This window comes from Pollicipes pollicipes, unplaced genomic scaffold (assembly GCF_011947565.3).
Source record: "Pollicipes pollicipes isolate AB1234 unplaced genomic scaffold, Ppol_2.1 Scaffold_4881;HRSCAF=5763_pilon_pilon_pilon, whole genome shotgun sequence".
Lineage (NCBI taxonomy): Eukaryota > Metazoa > Arthropoda > Thecostraca > Pollicipedomorpha > Pollicipedidae > Pollicipes > Pollicipes pollicipes.
Window position 1 is genome coordinate 10345206 of NW_023596576.1, and position 18864 is coordinate 10364069.

Consider the following 18864-nt stretch of genomic DNA (forward strand, 5'->3'; position numbering starts at 1 on the left):
AAAACGTCGCAGAGGAGCGAGACGAGAGCGAGACTTTAACAAGGCCGAGAGTTGTATTTCAAGTCTCCAATCTCGCGCAACGTTCGCTGCAGGCGAAGGCAGCCGTCGTTACGGCTGGCCTCCAAATGACTGTCAGCTGAGCAAGGGTCGGGCGCCTCGAGCTGACTGAGGGCCGTAATCCGAGTCGCGTCCCAGCACGGACCGGTCCTGGCGTGTGATTCCTTTGTATAACATGAAGAGGAGGGCTTCGGCCCCACACATCTTTCCTTCCCCAGGGAAGCGTGGGGAACTGAAGCGACCACAGCAAAGAGAGCGAACGCCTGGACACGCGTGAAGAGTGAGTTTAGACGTGCGGACATCGCAAGCATGGTATGAACAGATAAGCTGGTCAACACATGGTAATTACACCTATTACTTGCCACGGTGAGTTCAATGGCCTTTAACGCAATAGGAAAAGGGCCAGTGCCAGGCACGCCCCGCGTGCTCGTCAAGGTTTATTTACGGCTGGACGATGCCCTGCTTTTTGTCAAGACCGTTCTCGGCATCTCTGGCCGCTTCGGCTACTCTGACCGCAATCGCATTTACGCCTAAATTTCAGCGAATCACCCACGATATAGCACGTAATTGAATGTACACGCCTGTTGCGAATATCGTTACGTTGAAATGTCAACATGGTATTGCAAAGAGCAAAATGTCAACAACGATAAGAAAAATGTCCTTGCAAAGCTTTCGCAAATATAAAGGGAGCTGCCAACACGGAGCGATTACGCTGCACACTACGTGAGGTGCCGCGCGGGATCTGGTGAGTACAAAATTTAGAGTGTACTTTTCACTTCTTTTGACACTATTCGTGTTTTTTTTTTGGCCAGGTGGAAAGATCAATCACAAAACTTTAAGCAAATTTCATTGTTTCTTGACTTTTAGTTCATCGTGTTCGCTTCAAAACAGGAAAGCTCTTGGAATTCGCAGTACTTTTGTTGACGCTGATAGCAAATAATCACTCGATGGTTTGAGTAAACCACACACGGCACAACCTGGTCTGCCGTGCGATGTCGGCAGGCCCCGTTGCAGTCCAGTGCGGCTGGTGGGTTGGCCTCCGGGCTGAGGATGTCGCGCGGAGCTAAGCACTGGGACGATGCTGCTGGACGACAAGTCCAGAGAAGTCCACTCTTGCCGGTGACTTGGCATAGGGGCGACGTACCGTCACGGAGAAGGAGAGATCTGAGACAAAGACTGCAAGATCTTTGCAGCTGAAGAGGCTTGAGTCAGTCTTGAGGGATACGTAGCCCCTTAACCGCCGCTGCCACCATTGCTAGCGAAGCACGGAAGGGAGATGTCCGGCAGGGCCAATTGTTGCATTCCGAGTCTCCAGTCCCGCGCAGCGTTCGCGGCAGGTGAAGACAGCGGTTGGTGCGGCTGCCAAGATGACCGGCCTTCAGCTGAGCGAGGGTCGGGCGCCTCGAGCTGACTGGGACCGTAACCCGAGGACCGGTCCCAATTCGGACTGGTCCTGGCGCGTCATTCGTTTGTATGAGGTAAAGAGAAGGACTTCGCTCGCACCATAGCCTACACGGGTGTAGCCTTAATGCTGACAATTGGGGACGTAGCTCCATCGAGCCGATATTTCAGAAAATTAATGTTGCGTCCTACAATTTTGTATATATGTACTGTACAGGAGGAATAGTCCAAAAATTACATCTGAGCCCTCAACATTTATTGGAAAATTTTAATTCCGATCTCATACATATGCTCAAAACTAACCCAGGTATAGCTATCACAGCATGTGAAATCAGATTGAATCTGTCTTGCAGACTCAACCAGCTAGGAAAATTGGGAGTGTTCTTCATTTGTAGGGTTTTTTAACAGAGAAATCTTCCTTAAGATCACTCAGTGAAGTTAATTCAACACCCATAACCCTCTTAAGACCTAAAACCCTGCTGGTTCCGAGCTTGACGCCCGCAAATTTGCACAGACTTCTTCGAGCAGACTATTTCAGCATCGCCCATAGAAAGTCGTCATAGACGTCATAGAAACGTCTCACGCACACTGACATCAAAATGGCCATTCAGTTCTTAAGGTCAATAAAGCATATGACCGTTACATCATGCGTGTCTGGTGCACGCCGGCACCGTTCAACAATCAAATACGGTGAACGCACGTTTCGACGAGGAATCACGTTTTGTGCAGAATAACACAGAGATTTGGACAGCCGTGCGGATCATGACGGAAGTAAGACTGGGAATCAAATAATCGAAATGGGAATAACAAGGTCACAACTGAGCTCACTAACGCAAGTAGAAATCTGAAATCATGGACAAAAATACAAAAATATCGCGACAAAAACCTAAAACACAAGCACAACGATATTTGGGTTTAACAAACACGCCCCAGCAAAAACCGTCAACTCCCGGCAAGCTGATGCACCCCAAGTGACTCGGCCCATCTGGTACAGTGACAACACTGACACGGCCAGCCGTCAGTGACTGACATCGTGGAGGCACTCCATGACGTAACCAGACGGTGACGTTTTGAGGAACATAATCAATAAATGTTGAAATTTTGTTGCCTAGAGCAGTCTTGAACACATTAAGGGTTGTTCCACATTTGAAGATATTGAAGCAAGCATGAAATATAATGAACCAAGCTCACTTATAGCACTTGGTACACTTTAAGTTAAAAATACTGCTCTATGTAACACAAGTTCTCTATTTAGTAAATTTGTTCCTCGATACGTCACTGTGTGCTTGCGTTACGAAAACATCGTATGGCATTCGAGGTGCTGCCAAACTGGACGTGCGAAATTGCCGCCCTCGCACTCACTTGCAGTACTTCGACCTCCCGAAGTACTGCACTGTGGCCGTGGCGGTGCTGGAGGTGTTAACTGAATCAAATGAAGTCACGTGCTCGTGTTTGGCCCTTTCTCATGGTGCTCTTACAAATTCATCGGCGAGTTTATGATGTTTACTTCTATAGACATGCTTGGTTATGACGATATTGTTACATTTTTTATTACAAACATTGCTTTCGTAGTAATTAAAGCCCATGCCCAACTCCTTGCATTATGTACCACAATACGTGATTTGTGATTGAACCTTGCACAGCGTGCACAACATTGATCAATAGCCAATTGGCGGCAGTTTTATTTGGAAGCCGGGCTGTAGCACGAAATAGTCTACACATCTTGACGGTAACCCAGAAACCCAGAACCCAGTCACCCAGAAACCTGAGAGTTTAAGGTCTTAAGGACAGGCCTCTGAACTGTACCGAATGATCTCCCAAACTGTTGTTCAGTTCAAAACCCCATGCAGCTTTGTATCACTACCTGTAACGATAGTCTAAGACACCCGCCGATGAAAAAGAGACGTCTCACGTGGCTTAGGGCACTATCACTGCACGTTACTGGCAAAGTGTTTATTTATCGGCTCCAGTGAATATGAGCCTGACCTGGCATACATGCCGATTGAAGCACACACCTATCCCTGTAAACTGACCAGTTCAACGACTTTCAGTTTGACTTTTGCTTCATAACATAACATTGAGCATAACGTATCAGGTCAATGCTTACCAACTGCGGGTCGATAACGCCCGGCGTTTCCGAACTCGTGCATCCGGACCTTTGCTACTCTCTCGTACCTTGTCTGCCGCATCGACAGCGCGTTTTGGACTCTAGAAACATCAAAATGAGCTCTTGGTGTTCCCTACTTGTAAGTGCGGTTGTAATTAAATAAGGTGCAAAATCGCACGAGCGCTTTTTAATTATGCCGCTGAAGTTTTAGCAACAATACCAACGATGAACCAATCAATGAATGCCTGCACCTTCTAGTTCTGCAACAGTATGGCATTGATGTTTATCCGCCATCAACATTCCCACGGTCTGCAAGAGCTGCTCACTTCACTTGAATCTTACGTCGACAGATATTCAAGATGCACCTTGCGGGGGAGACTGTTTTTGTGAACATTTGTCGTGCCGCGATGGAAACATGTAAATTATGTTTGTTTCTCGTCACAAACCATTTAAACCCTGATTTCTATAGAAAATTGAGTGATTGCCAGTCAAAGTTGCAACATAGCTATTGCAAGCTGCAAATGGAAGATAAATGCAAGTCTATCACGGGCGGGTGTCGTGTGTTTGCTCGATATTCAACAAGTCATGGTGGAGTCATGGTGCCGTGCCACCAGCGGGGGGGGGGGGGGGGTCCTGGTAAACAAATTATTACCGTGAATGTTGATTGAAACTCTGGTTGATTCTCTCGTACCGTGACCTCTCCGGCAGCCATGCCTATACGCTGCTGCTAGGGGCGTCAACAGGGCTTTCAATCCCAGTTTTTTAATCAAAACCGGAATTAGGGCATACTTATACTTACACGCCATACATTCTAATGATTTCTTGTTTGTTACGTACGGGTTTGATGGTGCACGTTGTCAGTGCATTTTTTAAAGGTTCGTCTTCTCTCTCCAAGAAACGCTTACGTTTTGTGCATTGTAAACCCAAGGGTCTGATCCTTGTGAGCGCAGTATTGGTCAGTAAGTAGCCAACAGTGCCTTTTTCGAAGCCGGTTTCGGAAAAACAAGCTGTGGTCTAAACCGGGAGAAAATGTCTCACTTGAAAAACACAGGTATTACGGCTGAATCCTGTTTGCTATGACTAATACCTATCGAAACTTGATGCGTCGTTCGGAATGCTTTGACCGTAATCACGAAAACGCAATTGTTATTTGTCATCAAATTTACTCGACATATCTGTTCATATTGTCAGCTGAAATTGCTGGGCCTGACAAGTTCTGCACAGAGCCAAAATCAAAGAATGTCATTTGCAGGCTCTTGCTTGAGCGTCACACCACTGCACGACTGCTTGCTTAACTTTGATGAAAGACAGGCCTGCCAAGCCCTCGATTCTTTGCAAATCCATTCATATGAATATTCGAAGATATCCGGCCCGCCTTTTGCTGACATTTAAACGATGATAACTGAAAAATCTGGTGTTAGCACTCACCCCTCTCGCCCCATATCGTACGGAAATTCTGCCGGCATTGTAGAACAGTCAGAAGATTGCGGAAGCGTATATTTTGCGTTAGCATGCAGTTTTCAACAGGAGAGGAACACCAACCAGTGCTGCATATGTGGCAAGAAGCGGACTTCCAATGTGCAAGTGTAGGGCCTAAGCGTGACTGAGTCTACAGCGCCTGTAACGACCAAGTCCGCAGGTCCCTTTGCGTGTTTCTCGCCATGTCAGTGGTGTGCTGCCACAGCGCCGTCTGTGCCGCGATCTGAGGTCACAGGTGCCGTCTGTGCCGCGATCTGAGGTCACAGGTGCCGTCTGTGCTGCGATGAGGTCAAGGTGCCGTCTGTGCTGCGATCTGAGGTCACAGGTGCGTCTGTGCTGCGGTCACAGTCGTCTGTGCCGCGATCTGAGGTCACAGCTGCCGTCTGTGCCGCGATCTGAGGTCACAGGTGCCGTCTGTGCCGCGATCTGAGGTCACATCTGCCGTCTGTGCCGCGATCTGAGGTCACAGGGGCCGTCTGTGCGCGATCTGAGGTCACAGGTGCCGTCTGTGCCGCGATCTGAGGTCACAGGTGCCGTCTGTGCCGCGATCTGAGGTCACAGGTGCCGTCTGTGCCGCGATCTGAGGTCACAGGTGCCGTCTGTGCCGCGATCTGAGGTCACTGGTGCCGTATGCGCCGCGATGTTCTGTGGCAAACACCGTCCGCGCCGAGGCAGGACGTCACCAGTGCCTTCGCACCGCGGCGTGACGTCGCCGGCGGCGCTCAGGCCTTGATGAGCCAGACCTCGTTGCGGCGGTTCAGGCGCTGCAGGGGGTCGGAGAACATGGCCTTGATGACGGCCGGCCTGACGTCGTGGCCCGCCTCGGCCAGGTGGCCGCGCAGAATCTCCGCCTGCTCCTTCCACTCGGCGGGGCGCGGCGAGCCGCCGAACCGGCGCACGAACACGTCCGTCGGCGGCACGGCCACCAGCCGCAGCCGGTCCGACTGGGGCGCCGGCACCGTCGCCTGGTGCGAGGCGGGGAGGGGCGCGCACATGACGCCGCCGCCGTCGGCGCGCCGCTGCATCATCACAGGGATGGTCAGCGCCATGTGGGCGCCGGCCGCGTTCTGGCCCTGCATGTAGGTGGCGATCTCCAGGAAGTCCATGGTGTGGTCGGTCCCGCCGGGCCCCAGCTCCACGTCGATGCAGACCCAGTTCCAGGCGGGGTACGTGCGCTCCTGTACATAGCGCTCGTTATCGGGGAGAGGGTGGGGGCTGGCCACGCGGTCCAAGGCCCTGCTTCACGAAGCCAACGCAAAACTGCAGCAAGCTGGTTATTTCTATTGTCTGAGCAAAGTACCTGAAGCAGGGATCATTTACTGGACATTATGATTTCAATAGATCGAAGAGGTATATTAAATCGGTCTCAGCCTGTGCAGTTTCAGATATATCAAACAGCGCATTGTACGAGGCCATCAGGTAGGGTATGCTGCGAGCCACATGTTTGGACCGTGATGCCGTGATCGCCAGTTCTCAGACCAACCAGCATCGATTGCTGAACAATCGTGCATATGCTTACATACCCTGTGGTGCATGCGTCGAACACATTCGCACCCGTTTCCTTTTGCACCAACAGAAATGCCCTCCCCCATGCCAGTTGGGCAGAAGTCCTTACCTCAAACTTGTCGTTCTTCTGGATCAGTGTGTATGAGACCTCCTCTCGCTGAGCCGGCTTTCCGGGCTGGCCGCTGCCGAACCTGTTCTTGAAGATCTCGATGATGCTGGCCGGCAGTTTTTTGGGGACCGATGCGGCCGGCTCGTCCGGCATGGCCAGCGCGCCGGCAGCGCTCAGGGTCAGCACGGTCAACAGCAGCTTCATCGCTGAAGGGCGCAGACGACCGTGTTACGCCAGGCTCAGTCGGAGACGGGATCGGAGGCGCGCTGAGCAGCGACTGAGATCAAAGGCGAGCGCAAGAGGAAATATGGTCCATCTCCGAAGTCGACGCCGCGAGCGCATGTAGATGCCTTTAGTGTGTCAATGCGTTTTCATACGCCAGGGACCGTCCCGAACACTGGCACCTGCACCCTCTGACGATGGTGGGACCCGGATCAAGGTGCTAAGCACCAATGGACCAAACAATGGACACAGTAGCGCAATGGTCGGCGGCAGACTAGCCGTACAACGATCATCTGAGGCATTTCTCTCGGGCAGTGGCGGAATGTCAACCGGGGACGCTCGTCACAAGGCCGAGCAAGACTCACACATTCCAATACGCACAGCGCTTCAGGCATGGCTGTTGAGGCTGTCGACTGAATTTGCAACCAGGGGTGGTGCTGGCAGGCAGGGCATCACTTATCAATGTCAAACAGGACGAGCTAGCTGAATAATGATGCAGAGAAACAAAAACCCGCACCGAGTTCCTCGAGGCCTGGGTGATTGGATTGAGCAATACAGGGAGCGCCGTCCAGCCACTTACCGATCGGACGGAGGAGTACAGGCGGTACGAGGCCAGCTGTACAATTTGTAGCTTATATAGCGCCCGTCTTACCGGAAATATTAAATCTGACGATCTTCTCCATGACTGCCAATAACACAAGCGACGGTGCACAACAAGCGAGCCATAACTGGATTGGTTATTTCCGGGTGGGCTGCGAAGCGATTTGCCGGTCTATTCGTGGGTACATCCTGGAATGGAGTAGGCAATGTTTTACCGGTTCCCGACTCACCACATGGCAACCAGTGTAAAGAAATTGCGTGGGTTAAGACTGGTATGGAATTCGGTCTATGACAGTTGTTTCAGCGATTCCAGGAAAAAGCTCGAACATAAAATGCAGTGAATGCCTTTTTGTCGACTGCTATATGGCGACTGCTATATGGCAAACTGCAAGCGTATAAAATGCAAGAAATGGACGCACCAAAATGTCGACAGGCCAAGTTTCGAACCGCAAAATGACGACATGCAAAAACTCGACTCACTAAATTAGCGACCGGCTCATTAGACAATCTCTCATTGGTGACGCACCAATACGTCGACATGCGAAAATGGTGAACGGATAAATGGCAAACGGCTAGAGGAGATTTTTAAGAATTAATTACAGCATGGAAAATACGTGACATGTTAAAATGTTTGCTGACTAACTGGCTGGCTTCAGAAATTTGAATGATGCAGTGCTTTCTAAAGCTAAGCATTCAGATTCGACACATTCGAGTGTTTGACCGAGTATTCGGATACCAGAATTAGCATCCGAACTTTCGGAAACAGTTGGATGCTAAAGCCATTACAAAAACATGCCAAAAACCCTTATTCTACGTGTTTGTAATATAAACGACAGCAGCATTTGAGATAATAGTCTAGACATTCCATTAATACTAGAATCAAGCTTCAAATTACATTGTTTCATCGGTAACTAGGTTTGAATAAGTACCTAACATTGAAAGCAGTCGTTCCATGTTTTCACCACGTTTTAAGATTTTTTCTTAGCTGCAATCGTTAGCGGGGAGTGTGGTGACTTAGCTTATGATTTTGAGCGCTGGAGATACTCCAAATGCATGACATTTCATGGAATTTGCCTCACTGCCTCCAACTTTAACACGCGCCCGGGTGGCCGGTTGGATCTCACCCACCAGTTGGCGGTGGGTGAGAATCAATTTGACCCCGCTAAGATCTCAGATGTTAACGGAACTGGAGACACCAGATTCACAGCGAGTGATTGCTTGTACGTGAACGCCCTTGAGTCAAACTTAGAAGTTCCTGGGTCATGATCTTCGGGTAAAATAAGGTCAAACAAGGTAAAACTCCGGGTTGGCGTCCATGGTACCCTCAAAAACTAGACACTTGTTCCAAGCAAAAGGTCATATACTTATTTAAGGTCGGTGACCTTGTTTGACCTCTGGAAAACACGGTTACCGTAATCATACAGAACTGCTTCAAGATTTACATTTGAATAAGCCACAAAGATTACGCTAATCAGCATTTTCTTAAAACAAAATATTGGTCTGTGTCCTTTTAGGTCGGTGACTTGTTCTGGCCTTCACGACTTCCATTCAAGATGTACTATACGGTTCCTGTCATCAATAAATGCAAAATGAGCACCAGAAACTACCCCATACAGTTCTAGATTCTCTAGACATTGACTTCGCTGAATCCATGCCGTCGGTCAACGACCTCACAAGGTATGTTTAAATTTTTGGCAGCAAACCATCAACAATTTAATTATTTACAGCTATGAAAAATTGGCGTGACTACGCCGCGACCAATCGGAAACTATTTTGAAAAAACCTTAAGAGAGGGTTGAATTGACCTCGAACCGAGTGCGTTAAGATGGGAGCCTATGATGCACTGTTGTAAGTAGTCAGAAGTACTTCGAACGTTTAATCTGCCCGACAACGCAATTTTCATTGTTGCAACCACTTTGCGAGAGCACAAATGCCATTTCTACACAACTGCCTATGCTTCAAGCGGGTGCAGCCGTGGTTTGGCCCATGCTTACTGGATGTATTTCGGCCCGCAATGCTGTCTGTGTCAGTGATGTAGTTGGAGCGATACTTCTAGTTGCCCGTTCAGGGCGTCTGTCCGAAAAAAACAGCTTTAGGTATGGTAAATCACAGCATGTATACCTTATATATATATATATATATATATATATACATACCTGATATGTATATTTATATATGTATATATACATATGCACACACCCACACCCACACCCACATATATATATATATACATATATATATATATATATATATATATATATATATATATATATATATATATATATATACATTGCCACAGAGTTGTGGAAAAATGAAGAGACTCGGCACGAGAGCCAATTTTCAATGGCCGACGTTCATCTAGAATGTTACTTTGAGACACGTTCAACTGCTCTGCTTCCATAAACGGTTCGTTCGTTTTCTCGACATGAGTTGTAGCATCCTGGGCGCTGCCATACGAAGTATCTAAAATAAAATAAAAAACATATTAACATCAAATTCACATGAGTATTTCTTTATATGTTAGTGCATGGAATATCCTCGTGCTTAAGAAATATCACCTCGGTTTTGAGCTTTTGGTCTCTGATAAAGAGTGCTCTAAGAAATTGTCGCTTTAAAAACACCTTTTCCCTAATCTGAAAAATAAAGAAGCATGTATCTGTTTAAACGGTTTTAGGCATCGGGGGTCGCGAGGAGCCCTTTGAGCCCCGAGGGCGAAACGATCACTGATCCGATCGCAGGATCCGAAGGGCAGGCCGAGAATGAAGGGATCTCAGCCAGTAGGCAGTACTGAACACTCGGTTCCGCGTCGGCCGTAACTCTGGGGCCTGTTTTCCTAGTCGGGGCATGGTCGGGCCTGGAAATGTTAATCTGAAAGATCGTACATTGGTCGGACCCCCGTGTTAACCAGGGGCTCACATAGTGCAACAAGGCCATGAGCCCAAAGTCGGCCATCGGCACATTTGTTGAAGAGGGCAAGCGCGGAACCTCAAATATCAAAATGCCTCTTGCGTTTGTCAGGACCCAGTTGTTAATGACAGGAGACATGGGAAATGATAATGCAACGGTTTGTATTCACAATGGGACAGTGAACTGTGCCAGTCAGAGATAGCAGTACCGAACGAGGGACCCTCCGCACCGTTTCAACCAGGAAGCAGGGGCCGATGAGCCGAGTTGGTGTCTCGGCGTCAATCAGGCGTTGAACTCCCTGAGCGTGCGAGTGATTCTTTTCCATCAGTGACATGTCCCTGCATCGATCCTGGTCCCCGCATGACCTGCGTGCCCCGGCATCAGGGATAGGACCGGTGCTTGATGTATTCCTTTGAGAATCTCCGGATTGACCAGAGCACCCCGGTCCCCGTATCGCCATAGTAGCATAGTAGCAGTTTCTTGTTACCACGAGCTGGGACGGAAGGGCCCTTCAGCTCCTGACCAGCACCTGTGCAATCTCGAGATAGATTCCCTGATCAGAATTAGCAGTTACAGCATCACAAGCAATTGAGATTACACCATCGCATCCTGAGTTCGTGGTGCTATACATACTAACACAATATGAAAATGCGTGAGCAATTGTGCGCAAAAAACGCACGTAATACGCAATATTATTTTAATGATTATTAACATATTGTTCATAGCATGCAATACGCAATTGCGTATTGCGTATCATGAATAATACGCACTACAAGAAATGCTTCCTTTGCACGCTACGACTGTGGCGGGTGTATTACAACTATCATATACTTCGAATGCAAGACGATTTTACGTGCCGGGGCGCAGTAAATCTAATATCATTGTTTTCAATATTTAACACTAATAATTGCTTATGCATCGCTCGTGTCACATTCCTCAATAAGAATGTAGGAAATTTTCGTATCTTTTCAAGATTCTCAAAACATGCAGCACAGGATTTGGACATCGTCAAGTCAACGACACAACACATTTTACATATTCCACGAAGCTAGCCGTATGCTTTCCTTCAAGAAAAAATATCGCGTCAAAAGTCCACAAATTTCAGTAGTTTCGCCGCTTTCCGCTTTAAGGGGTAGTTTTTCAGTCACTTTCAAATTTGTTTGTCAAAGGGATGTCAAGAGACATCTTATCTGAACCTCTTACATGTTAAAGGTCACTGACCTAAAATTGCCCAATCAACCGTGTTTTCCACAGGTGTGGCGCAGGCGTTCCGACCGGTGCAACCTGAAATGAATAACATTGAAATTTTGCTTAAAACAGGCATCTAGGGATCAGGTGGTTGCATGAGGAGGCCTGGAGGTACCTCGAATACCGATCTGGAGTTTGACCTCATTTGGTACAAAGGTTAACCGGCATTTGGCCCTAGTATGTCTCATACATTTATCCGAGTTCAGCTACTCATGGCTGATTTACAGGACACAGGTAATATCTTTGGAGAGAAAAAAAGCTAATGATGTGACAGATAACAGGCATTGCCTGTTTACAAACCTGTTGGCGCAACACACAAAGTGCTCGCCGAAAACTGTGTTGCCGCGAATACACATCAGTTGTGGTAACAGAAGCCCACCTTTGGTGGAACTGAGGTCGACTGGAGTTACGCTGATCACATTCGTGATGTGACGAAGCATGTGATGGCGGATGCGCCTTCCAGGACAAGTGTTCACACGAGGCTCGCCGAAGAGGGCCATTTGGTCGCTGGCTGGACAGCGTCAGCCTGTCCAAACAACTACAAAAAGATGGGACAGTCCCTTTAACGGAAGACTTATTGACGGAAGATGGAGTCGATGACCTTCACGGGAGCGGACCCAGCATTTCATCAAGCGAGGGGCCACTCTTCACTGCGGTACGCCCCTCCCGAAAAAGTCCCTGGATTTTGGTCACTTCATTTTCAAATTTCTATTCTTACTCGGGAAGCCATCTTCCTGTGCGCATGATGGAGAGCTATGCATAGTCGGCAGGTACAGAACGCACGCTCCTTTTCTCCACAAACTGGTCGCTTCTAGCATTCTGAGCTAGGCATTTCGTAGCACATATCACGAAATGAGTTAACGTTGGCCGCTAAATTCTATCGAAGCTGGGCATGACGGCGAGACGACACTCGGCTACGAATGACCATCCATCGTTCATGTGCTTCCGACGAAACCGGCAAACAGCCTCATTTGTATTTCTCTGACCTTAAGGTAAATGGTTAAAATCGAGAGCAGTGACTTGTACACGAATGCTGAATCACAATTACTTCAATGACATCACATGATCCAAAAATTCAAAATTTTGGTGGTGGTGAAAGAAACGGGGAACCCAGTGAGGTCCGTAGACTTTTGACGGGGTAAACTTTCTGGTACTTATTACAAGGTCAGCTCACTGGAATATGATGTGTTTTGTGTCGTAAACGTGAAAATGACAAAGTATTGTGCTGTATGTTTTCAGCATCACAAAGGCGTACCAAAGTTGCCAACTCGTGTGCTACATGCTTGGTTTATCACGGAGGGGTACGAAAACTGCTAAAATTGTACAACAGAATGTCGCCCCAGCGACATATCTCTCACAGCTCGCACTCTTCCGTGTGCATTTGTTTGATCACGCCAATACCCAATCAAATATGGCAGGGGTATACCGGGCCTTGGGGGTATAAGTGGTTTTGTTCTCGTGAAGATGCACTTTTACTGTCCCCGTCTTTGAATGTACTTATCACGCACAATGTTTTGTGCATGCCAAAACCGTGTCTTACATGACCCATTACCAGCTAGGCATACGTGAAGATTCAGGGGTGAATCCAGAGGGGCCACGGGGTTATGCCCCCTTGGGCCCTGAAGCGGCCCACAGGCTTCAAAAAGGCCCAAAGCCAGCGGAACAGATGCCGTTTTTGAACACAAAACGCTACAACCTTGAACTTTTTGGGCTTCCAGGCAACCAAGGACAGTCGCAAGCAAAGAAGTAAGGCCCACCAGAAGACAAAAGTATTTATTCACTGGTTGAGAGAGTGATGATTGGAGGATTTCAAGGCTCATCACACTGTCCAAAACCTCTATGCTGTTTTCGGAGGAATTATATACCCACTTGCAGGTTCAATCCGGTCGTCAAAGAGCCCTCTAAGCTGCACTTAATTTCCTTGCATTTGCTCGGAGCGCCCTGCGCTGTTGCTGGGCCGTCCTGCTAGCGTGCCGGGCGCTCTTATCAATCAGGGACACTCTACGGATTCTTTCCATTCGTCCGAGAAGCCCTGTACGCCCTAGCTAGGAGCCCCATATATAAACCTACCGGGGTATTCTCAGTTCCTTAGGGGCCCTTCACGTTTGTCTCGGTTAGTCTACCGATACACTCGCGATATGCTCATTGGCCATTAGTCTAGGGCCCGTCCAATCTGTCACTTGCTTAAAGCCGTACGGTCTTGTCGGAGGGTCATCTGTTAACCTGTTGGGGCACACTGGACCGTTCGGGGCCTTCAAATTAAGTAATGGCTACTTTTATTTGAATGCAGGTCCCTACTCACTTTCGGAGCCCATCTGTTAACCCATTAGGCCACACCAAATTGTTTTGGGGCCCGCACCTTGGGTATTTGAATGCAGGTCCCTACGCTCTTGTCGGGTGCGCAATCTGTTAACCTGCTCTGACGCGCTCGTCGTTCATTCATTCATTGAGTCTTGAGGACTTCTTATTTGAATAGAGGGCTTTACGCTCTTGTCGGGGCCCCTTCTGATAAGCTGCTCTGGAATACGCGTCGCTTGGGGCTCTCCACACTTTGTCTTGGGTGCTTCCTGTTTGAATGGAAGTCCCTACGCACTGGCCGGGGGCCCTATGCTCGTTTCATCTGCCACGCTGGATTGTTTCAGGGGCCCTGTACATTGGGCCTCGGTGTTTTAATTTAGGGCCCTACACTCCCGTCGGGGCCATCTGGTAATATGTTTGGGTACATTCCATGTTTCGGGTGCGCTACGCACTGGGTTTCGGATACTTCCTATTTAAGTCAAGGGCCCTAGGCTTTTGTCGGGGCCCTTACCTACAAGCTGCTCGGGCACATGCGCTCGTTCAGGGCCATCTACATTGTGTCTTGGTTACTCCCTATTTGAAAGGAGGGCTCTTCGTTGTCGTTAGGGGCTCTATCTGTTAACCAGCTCGGGTGGACTCGATCGTTCGGGGGCCCTTTACATTGTGTTGTGGGTATATCTTACTTAAATGGAGGACCCTGTCCTCTTTTTCGGGGCCCGTCTCTTAACCTGCTCAGATACACTCAATCCTTCCGGGCGCTTCATGCTGTACCTTTGGTACTTCTTTTTTGAATGGATGGCTCTATATTCTTGGCAGGGACCCATCTTTTAAGGTGCTCGGCCCATTGGCGCACACAGAGAAGGGGCCGAGGGGGGCCTGGTACCATACATCCCCCATCGTGCCTCGAAGGGATTCATGGGTTCTGGAGGAGCCCATAACCGGTCGAACGGGCGCAGTTTTCTAACACAAAACTCAACAAAATTGAACGTTTTTGGGCCTCCAGACGGTCAGGTTGCAAGCAAGAGTGAATAACTCATGAGCAGACATATTTATTTCTTCGCTGATGGAGAAAATGGTGATCGAGAAACATTTTGAGGCTCATTTTGTTGTGCAGAGGGCTTACGCTGTTCCCTTTACGTCCACTTGCCGGATCAATCTGATCGACGGGAAGCCTTCCGCGTCGCCCTTGATCTCTTCACATTTTCCCGTAGGGCCTTGCGCTGCCGTTAGGACGCTATCTGCCCACATGCCTGGGCACCTCTGATTGCTCAGGTTTCCCTCCACGAATTCTTCCCAATCGCCCGAAATGCTCTATACGCTTTTTCCGAGGCCCCATATGCCAAAGTACAATCCGTTGCTCATGGACCCTTTACTCGGGTGTCGGGTTCTTCCCACTTACTTGGAGGGCCTTGTGCCGTTGTTGGCGCTCATATAAGATAATGTATCGAGCCACGCAGTGCTCAGGGGCCCTTTACTTTGGTCTAGGTCTCTTTCTCTTTGCTCTCATTTGAGGGAGACCCTTCACTCTTGTGGGAGTCATTTTCTGTTAACCTGCCCAGGAACTCTTAGTTGCACAGGTACATTAATTCATTGCATTGGTCTGAAATAGTTCCCTTCGCTCAGAAGACCCTGTGCTATGACCTGAATCCTATACGTCAGCCTCCCGAGGCACCACCGATCGTTGAGGGGCCCACTACGCTGATCTTGGGTTCTTTTCGCTTGCTCTGAGGACTCTTACTTGTTGACGGGAGCTTCGTGCTTAATTTTAATATTGTTCGCAACCAGCTTTAGTTTATTTTGCTTGCTTTTCCGAAATACTTGGCTTTAAGATGACATGATTTACCATGATCTGGAGAAAATCCACGCATTTATGTGAATCCATGTGTGTAGCTTCATGTATGTGAATGCGCAGCACGCTTGCCTTTCTACAGTAGCACGCAGTAGGATGGTGTCTCGTGTTTACGGCTTCTAATATATATTAGTGGTTATCGTAAAATTTAGTGGCCAAAATAAGAGAGTTTTTAGAAGAGGACCCCACGCTCTAGGGGGCCCAACAACGTTGCGTGCTCCCCGTTCTTGACGCAGTCCTGGATCCACCCCCGCGCGCTTTGCTTATTCTGATGCTCAACCGTTACTCAACATGGTGTAAAACATGCTCATTAGTAGGATGGACAACTGTTATTGTATCGCCGAAGCGGAACGACCTGTTTTTATATGGATATTCGGTTACATTTGTGCGCACCAACGGTGCATTTGCTTGCCTCACACTTTCGCCCCGCCCTTATGGTTTGGGTTGATATGAGTGCTGACCTGCTCAGCTGTTATTTTTGTTGCCTTACACATACATGTGTTCAATGGCGATGGATATGCTCGCGTTCTCCAATTACCTTGATTTTTATCTTTTTTGTCAGAAGCCATCCACAGTATTGAAATACAAAATTAAGAATGCGGGTACAAGCAGATGCCTTCCTCTCCATTGGCTTTGCTGACGTAGGCCGATCTCCGGGATTTGGTCAAGGGGATGCACAGATACTGTGATCAAGGGTGCAGCCAGAGTCGCGGAAAGAGAGGAGGACCGTGTTTAACACGGGACACTGCTGGTGGGAAGCAGCGAGGAATCCGATCCTCCATAGCATTCCGCCAGGTTTAACCTATTCTATTTCGAGCCTATTATTAGCCTATTTTATTTAGCCTATTCTATCCTCCATAGCATTCCGCCAGGTTTAGCCTATTCTATTTCGAAGCAATGATTTTCTTCTTAGTAATTATTTTCACTCCAATGCCTAAAAAGGAAACCAAAAGCTTCCACAAGATGCAATTATGCATGGATTTAACAGTAAATCTAGTGAATCAATCAGGAATGAAATGGCTGCATGGGGAAAACCGCAGGCACTTCACAGAGATCACCCGATCGTTTCTAAACCGATAACAATAAAGGGTGATGGAGGTCAAAATCGCCACATCCGCCTGGGGACGCTCACATTTTCCTAAAATCAATCAGCAAAAAAAGAGACCATACGCGCTCGCAGCCTGGGAGACGGAACACCGGCGCCCGGCGTTGCAGTCTCCAGGGGCGCGGTATCAGTTCCCGCGGCTTGCGTCCTGCGGCGATCAACGGGCGAACTAAGCTTTCAAACGCTTTAAAAATCAGTTCATGGACGTCGAAGGAGATCCGGAGCAAACATTTCACTCGTGCAGTTTTCATAAGGATGCTCGGAACGGATCTGCGTTTATAATACCACTGACTCATGATGGAATGCATTATCTTTGTTGTTCATCTTGCCGGCGTTGCTAATCCGCTCAGAGACTTAAGTTCGAAGTCGCTCGCGTGAAATTCCCTGGTCAGGAGCACTGATGGGTCGTCCTGTCCCATTCCGGGGTTCCTAGCTGTTGTCATTCTGGCGATACGAGGACCGGGCCCCTTGGTCAATTCGGAGGCCCTCAGAGAGATACATCATACACTGGTCCTCTCCTTGATCCACCAGGCCCAGATTGACACAGAGGCCCTCACTGACGCAAAAGGATCCCTTACAGGTACAGGGAGTCCAATAATTGGCACAGGGACCCTTATTAAGCTTACTAATCCCTAGAACAAACGGGAAGGGAGCCCGTCATTCGGTACTCGACTGACATAAAGCCCAGGGCCCAAGGGCTCCTCGGAACCTAAGAAGCTAGGGGGGTCACGTGCACTTATGCCCACCCCCCACACTCTGCGTGTGTCCCTAATGGTGACACCCTCGTAAATTGGTTCCAGGGATGTTTGTGGTGCCAAAAGAAATTTGTGGTCTCTTGACAATTATTTTTTTGGACTCGTGGTGGCTCCTGGAATTGAATGTTTGTTGAAAATAATATGAGTTACAAAAACTGGAAATAAAGGTTTTGATGCCACTTCGCTGAAGGGACGATCCAGGGGCTGGTATGTGTTGAGGGCACAACAGTTTTGGTGACCCTGAAATTTGGTGCTACTGAACTTTGATGCTCGTTGAAAATAACGATTTTGCGGTCTTTAATCCCCTCTTTGAATTTGATGCCTATTGAAAGTGAAAATTATGGTGCCCCGAAATGAAAGGGTTGGTGTTCACTCGCCGAATGGTCTGATCCAGGACTGATTTCGTCAATGGGTCGGGGGAGGGGAGGGGGGGAGCACGGATGTTGTGGTATCCCCAGAAAATAAAGGCTTTGGGCCCCTTGTCGTGCCCCTGTAATTTCGTGCCGGTTGACAAGAGAGCTTACGGGCCCGAAATGAAGGCTGTTAGTGTCTCTTGGCTTAAGGAGTCAATCCAGGATTTCATCAAGGTGAAAAACGCCACAATTTAGTACCCTTGAAATTTGGTGACCCCGGAAAATGCAACTTTCCAGCCCTCTAACTGCCTCTCTTGGGTTTGGCACCACGCATGCAACACAATGTGTTACCAGGTAGGCAAGCTTAAGAATAATACATCTCTCAAAAAAAGAGAACGGCACCATCAGAATGATGAAGGAGATCCGAAAATCATTTCATGCTTTTGAATGCGCGCCCGACAAAATTCCCAGGTGCCTGAGATTAGATGAGCAACTTTTAAATTGGTACTGGCGGCATTTGCTCAAGAATCTGCGGACACTTGCCTTGCCGGCGACCGTCAGCCAAATTTTAAGGATCTGGTTCTGACTGTGCTTGCCAAATATTAATGTGGGATACAAATTAGCCGGTTACTGTTCTACGTTTGACAGCGCATTGCAAGCTGCATGTACTGGTCATGCACCGTTAAAAGCTGCTGCAGAACAGATCGCTTTTGAGTTGCCGTCGTTTTGTTTAACCTTTTGAGTTGCTGTCTTATTGCTTGTCCTTTTGAGTTGCTGTCCTATTGCTTAACCTTTTGAGTTGCTGTCGTATTGTTTAACCTTTTGGATTGCTGCCCTATTGCTTAACCTTTTGAGTTGCTGTCCTATT

The 18864-nt window shown here is 48.3% G+C and overlaps 1 protein-coding gene across 1 annotated transcript; it reads right to left on the minus strand.

The window, feature by feature from the left end:
* Nucleotides 1-5413: 5413 nt before the first annotated feature.
* LOC119101258 (heme-binding protein 2) lies at nucleotides 5414-7484 on the minus strand. Its single transcript, XM_037224559.1, has 3 exons — nucleotides 7462-7484; nucleotides 6660-6865; nucleotides 5414-6222 (listed from the first exon to the last, which is right to left on the minus strand). Exons 2-3 carry the CDS (start codon nucleotides 6861-6863, stop codon nucleotides 5767-5769), a joined length of 660 nt encoding a protein of 219 aa, XP_037080454.1. The 5' UTR covers nucleotides 6864-6865; nucleotides 7462-7484; the 3' UTR covers nucleotides 5414-5766.
* Between the last annotated feature and the right edge of the window lie 11380 nt (nucleotides 7485-18864).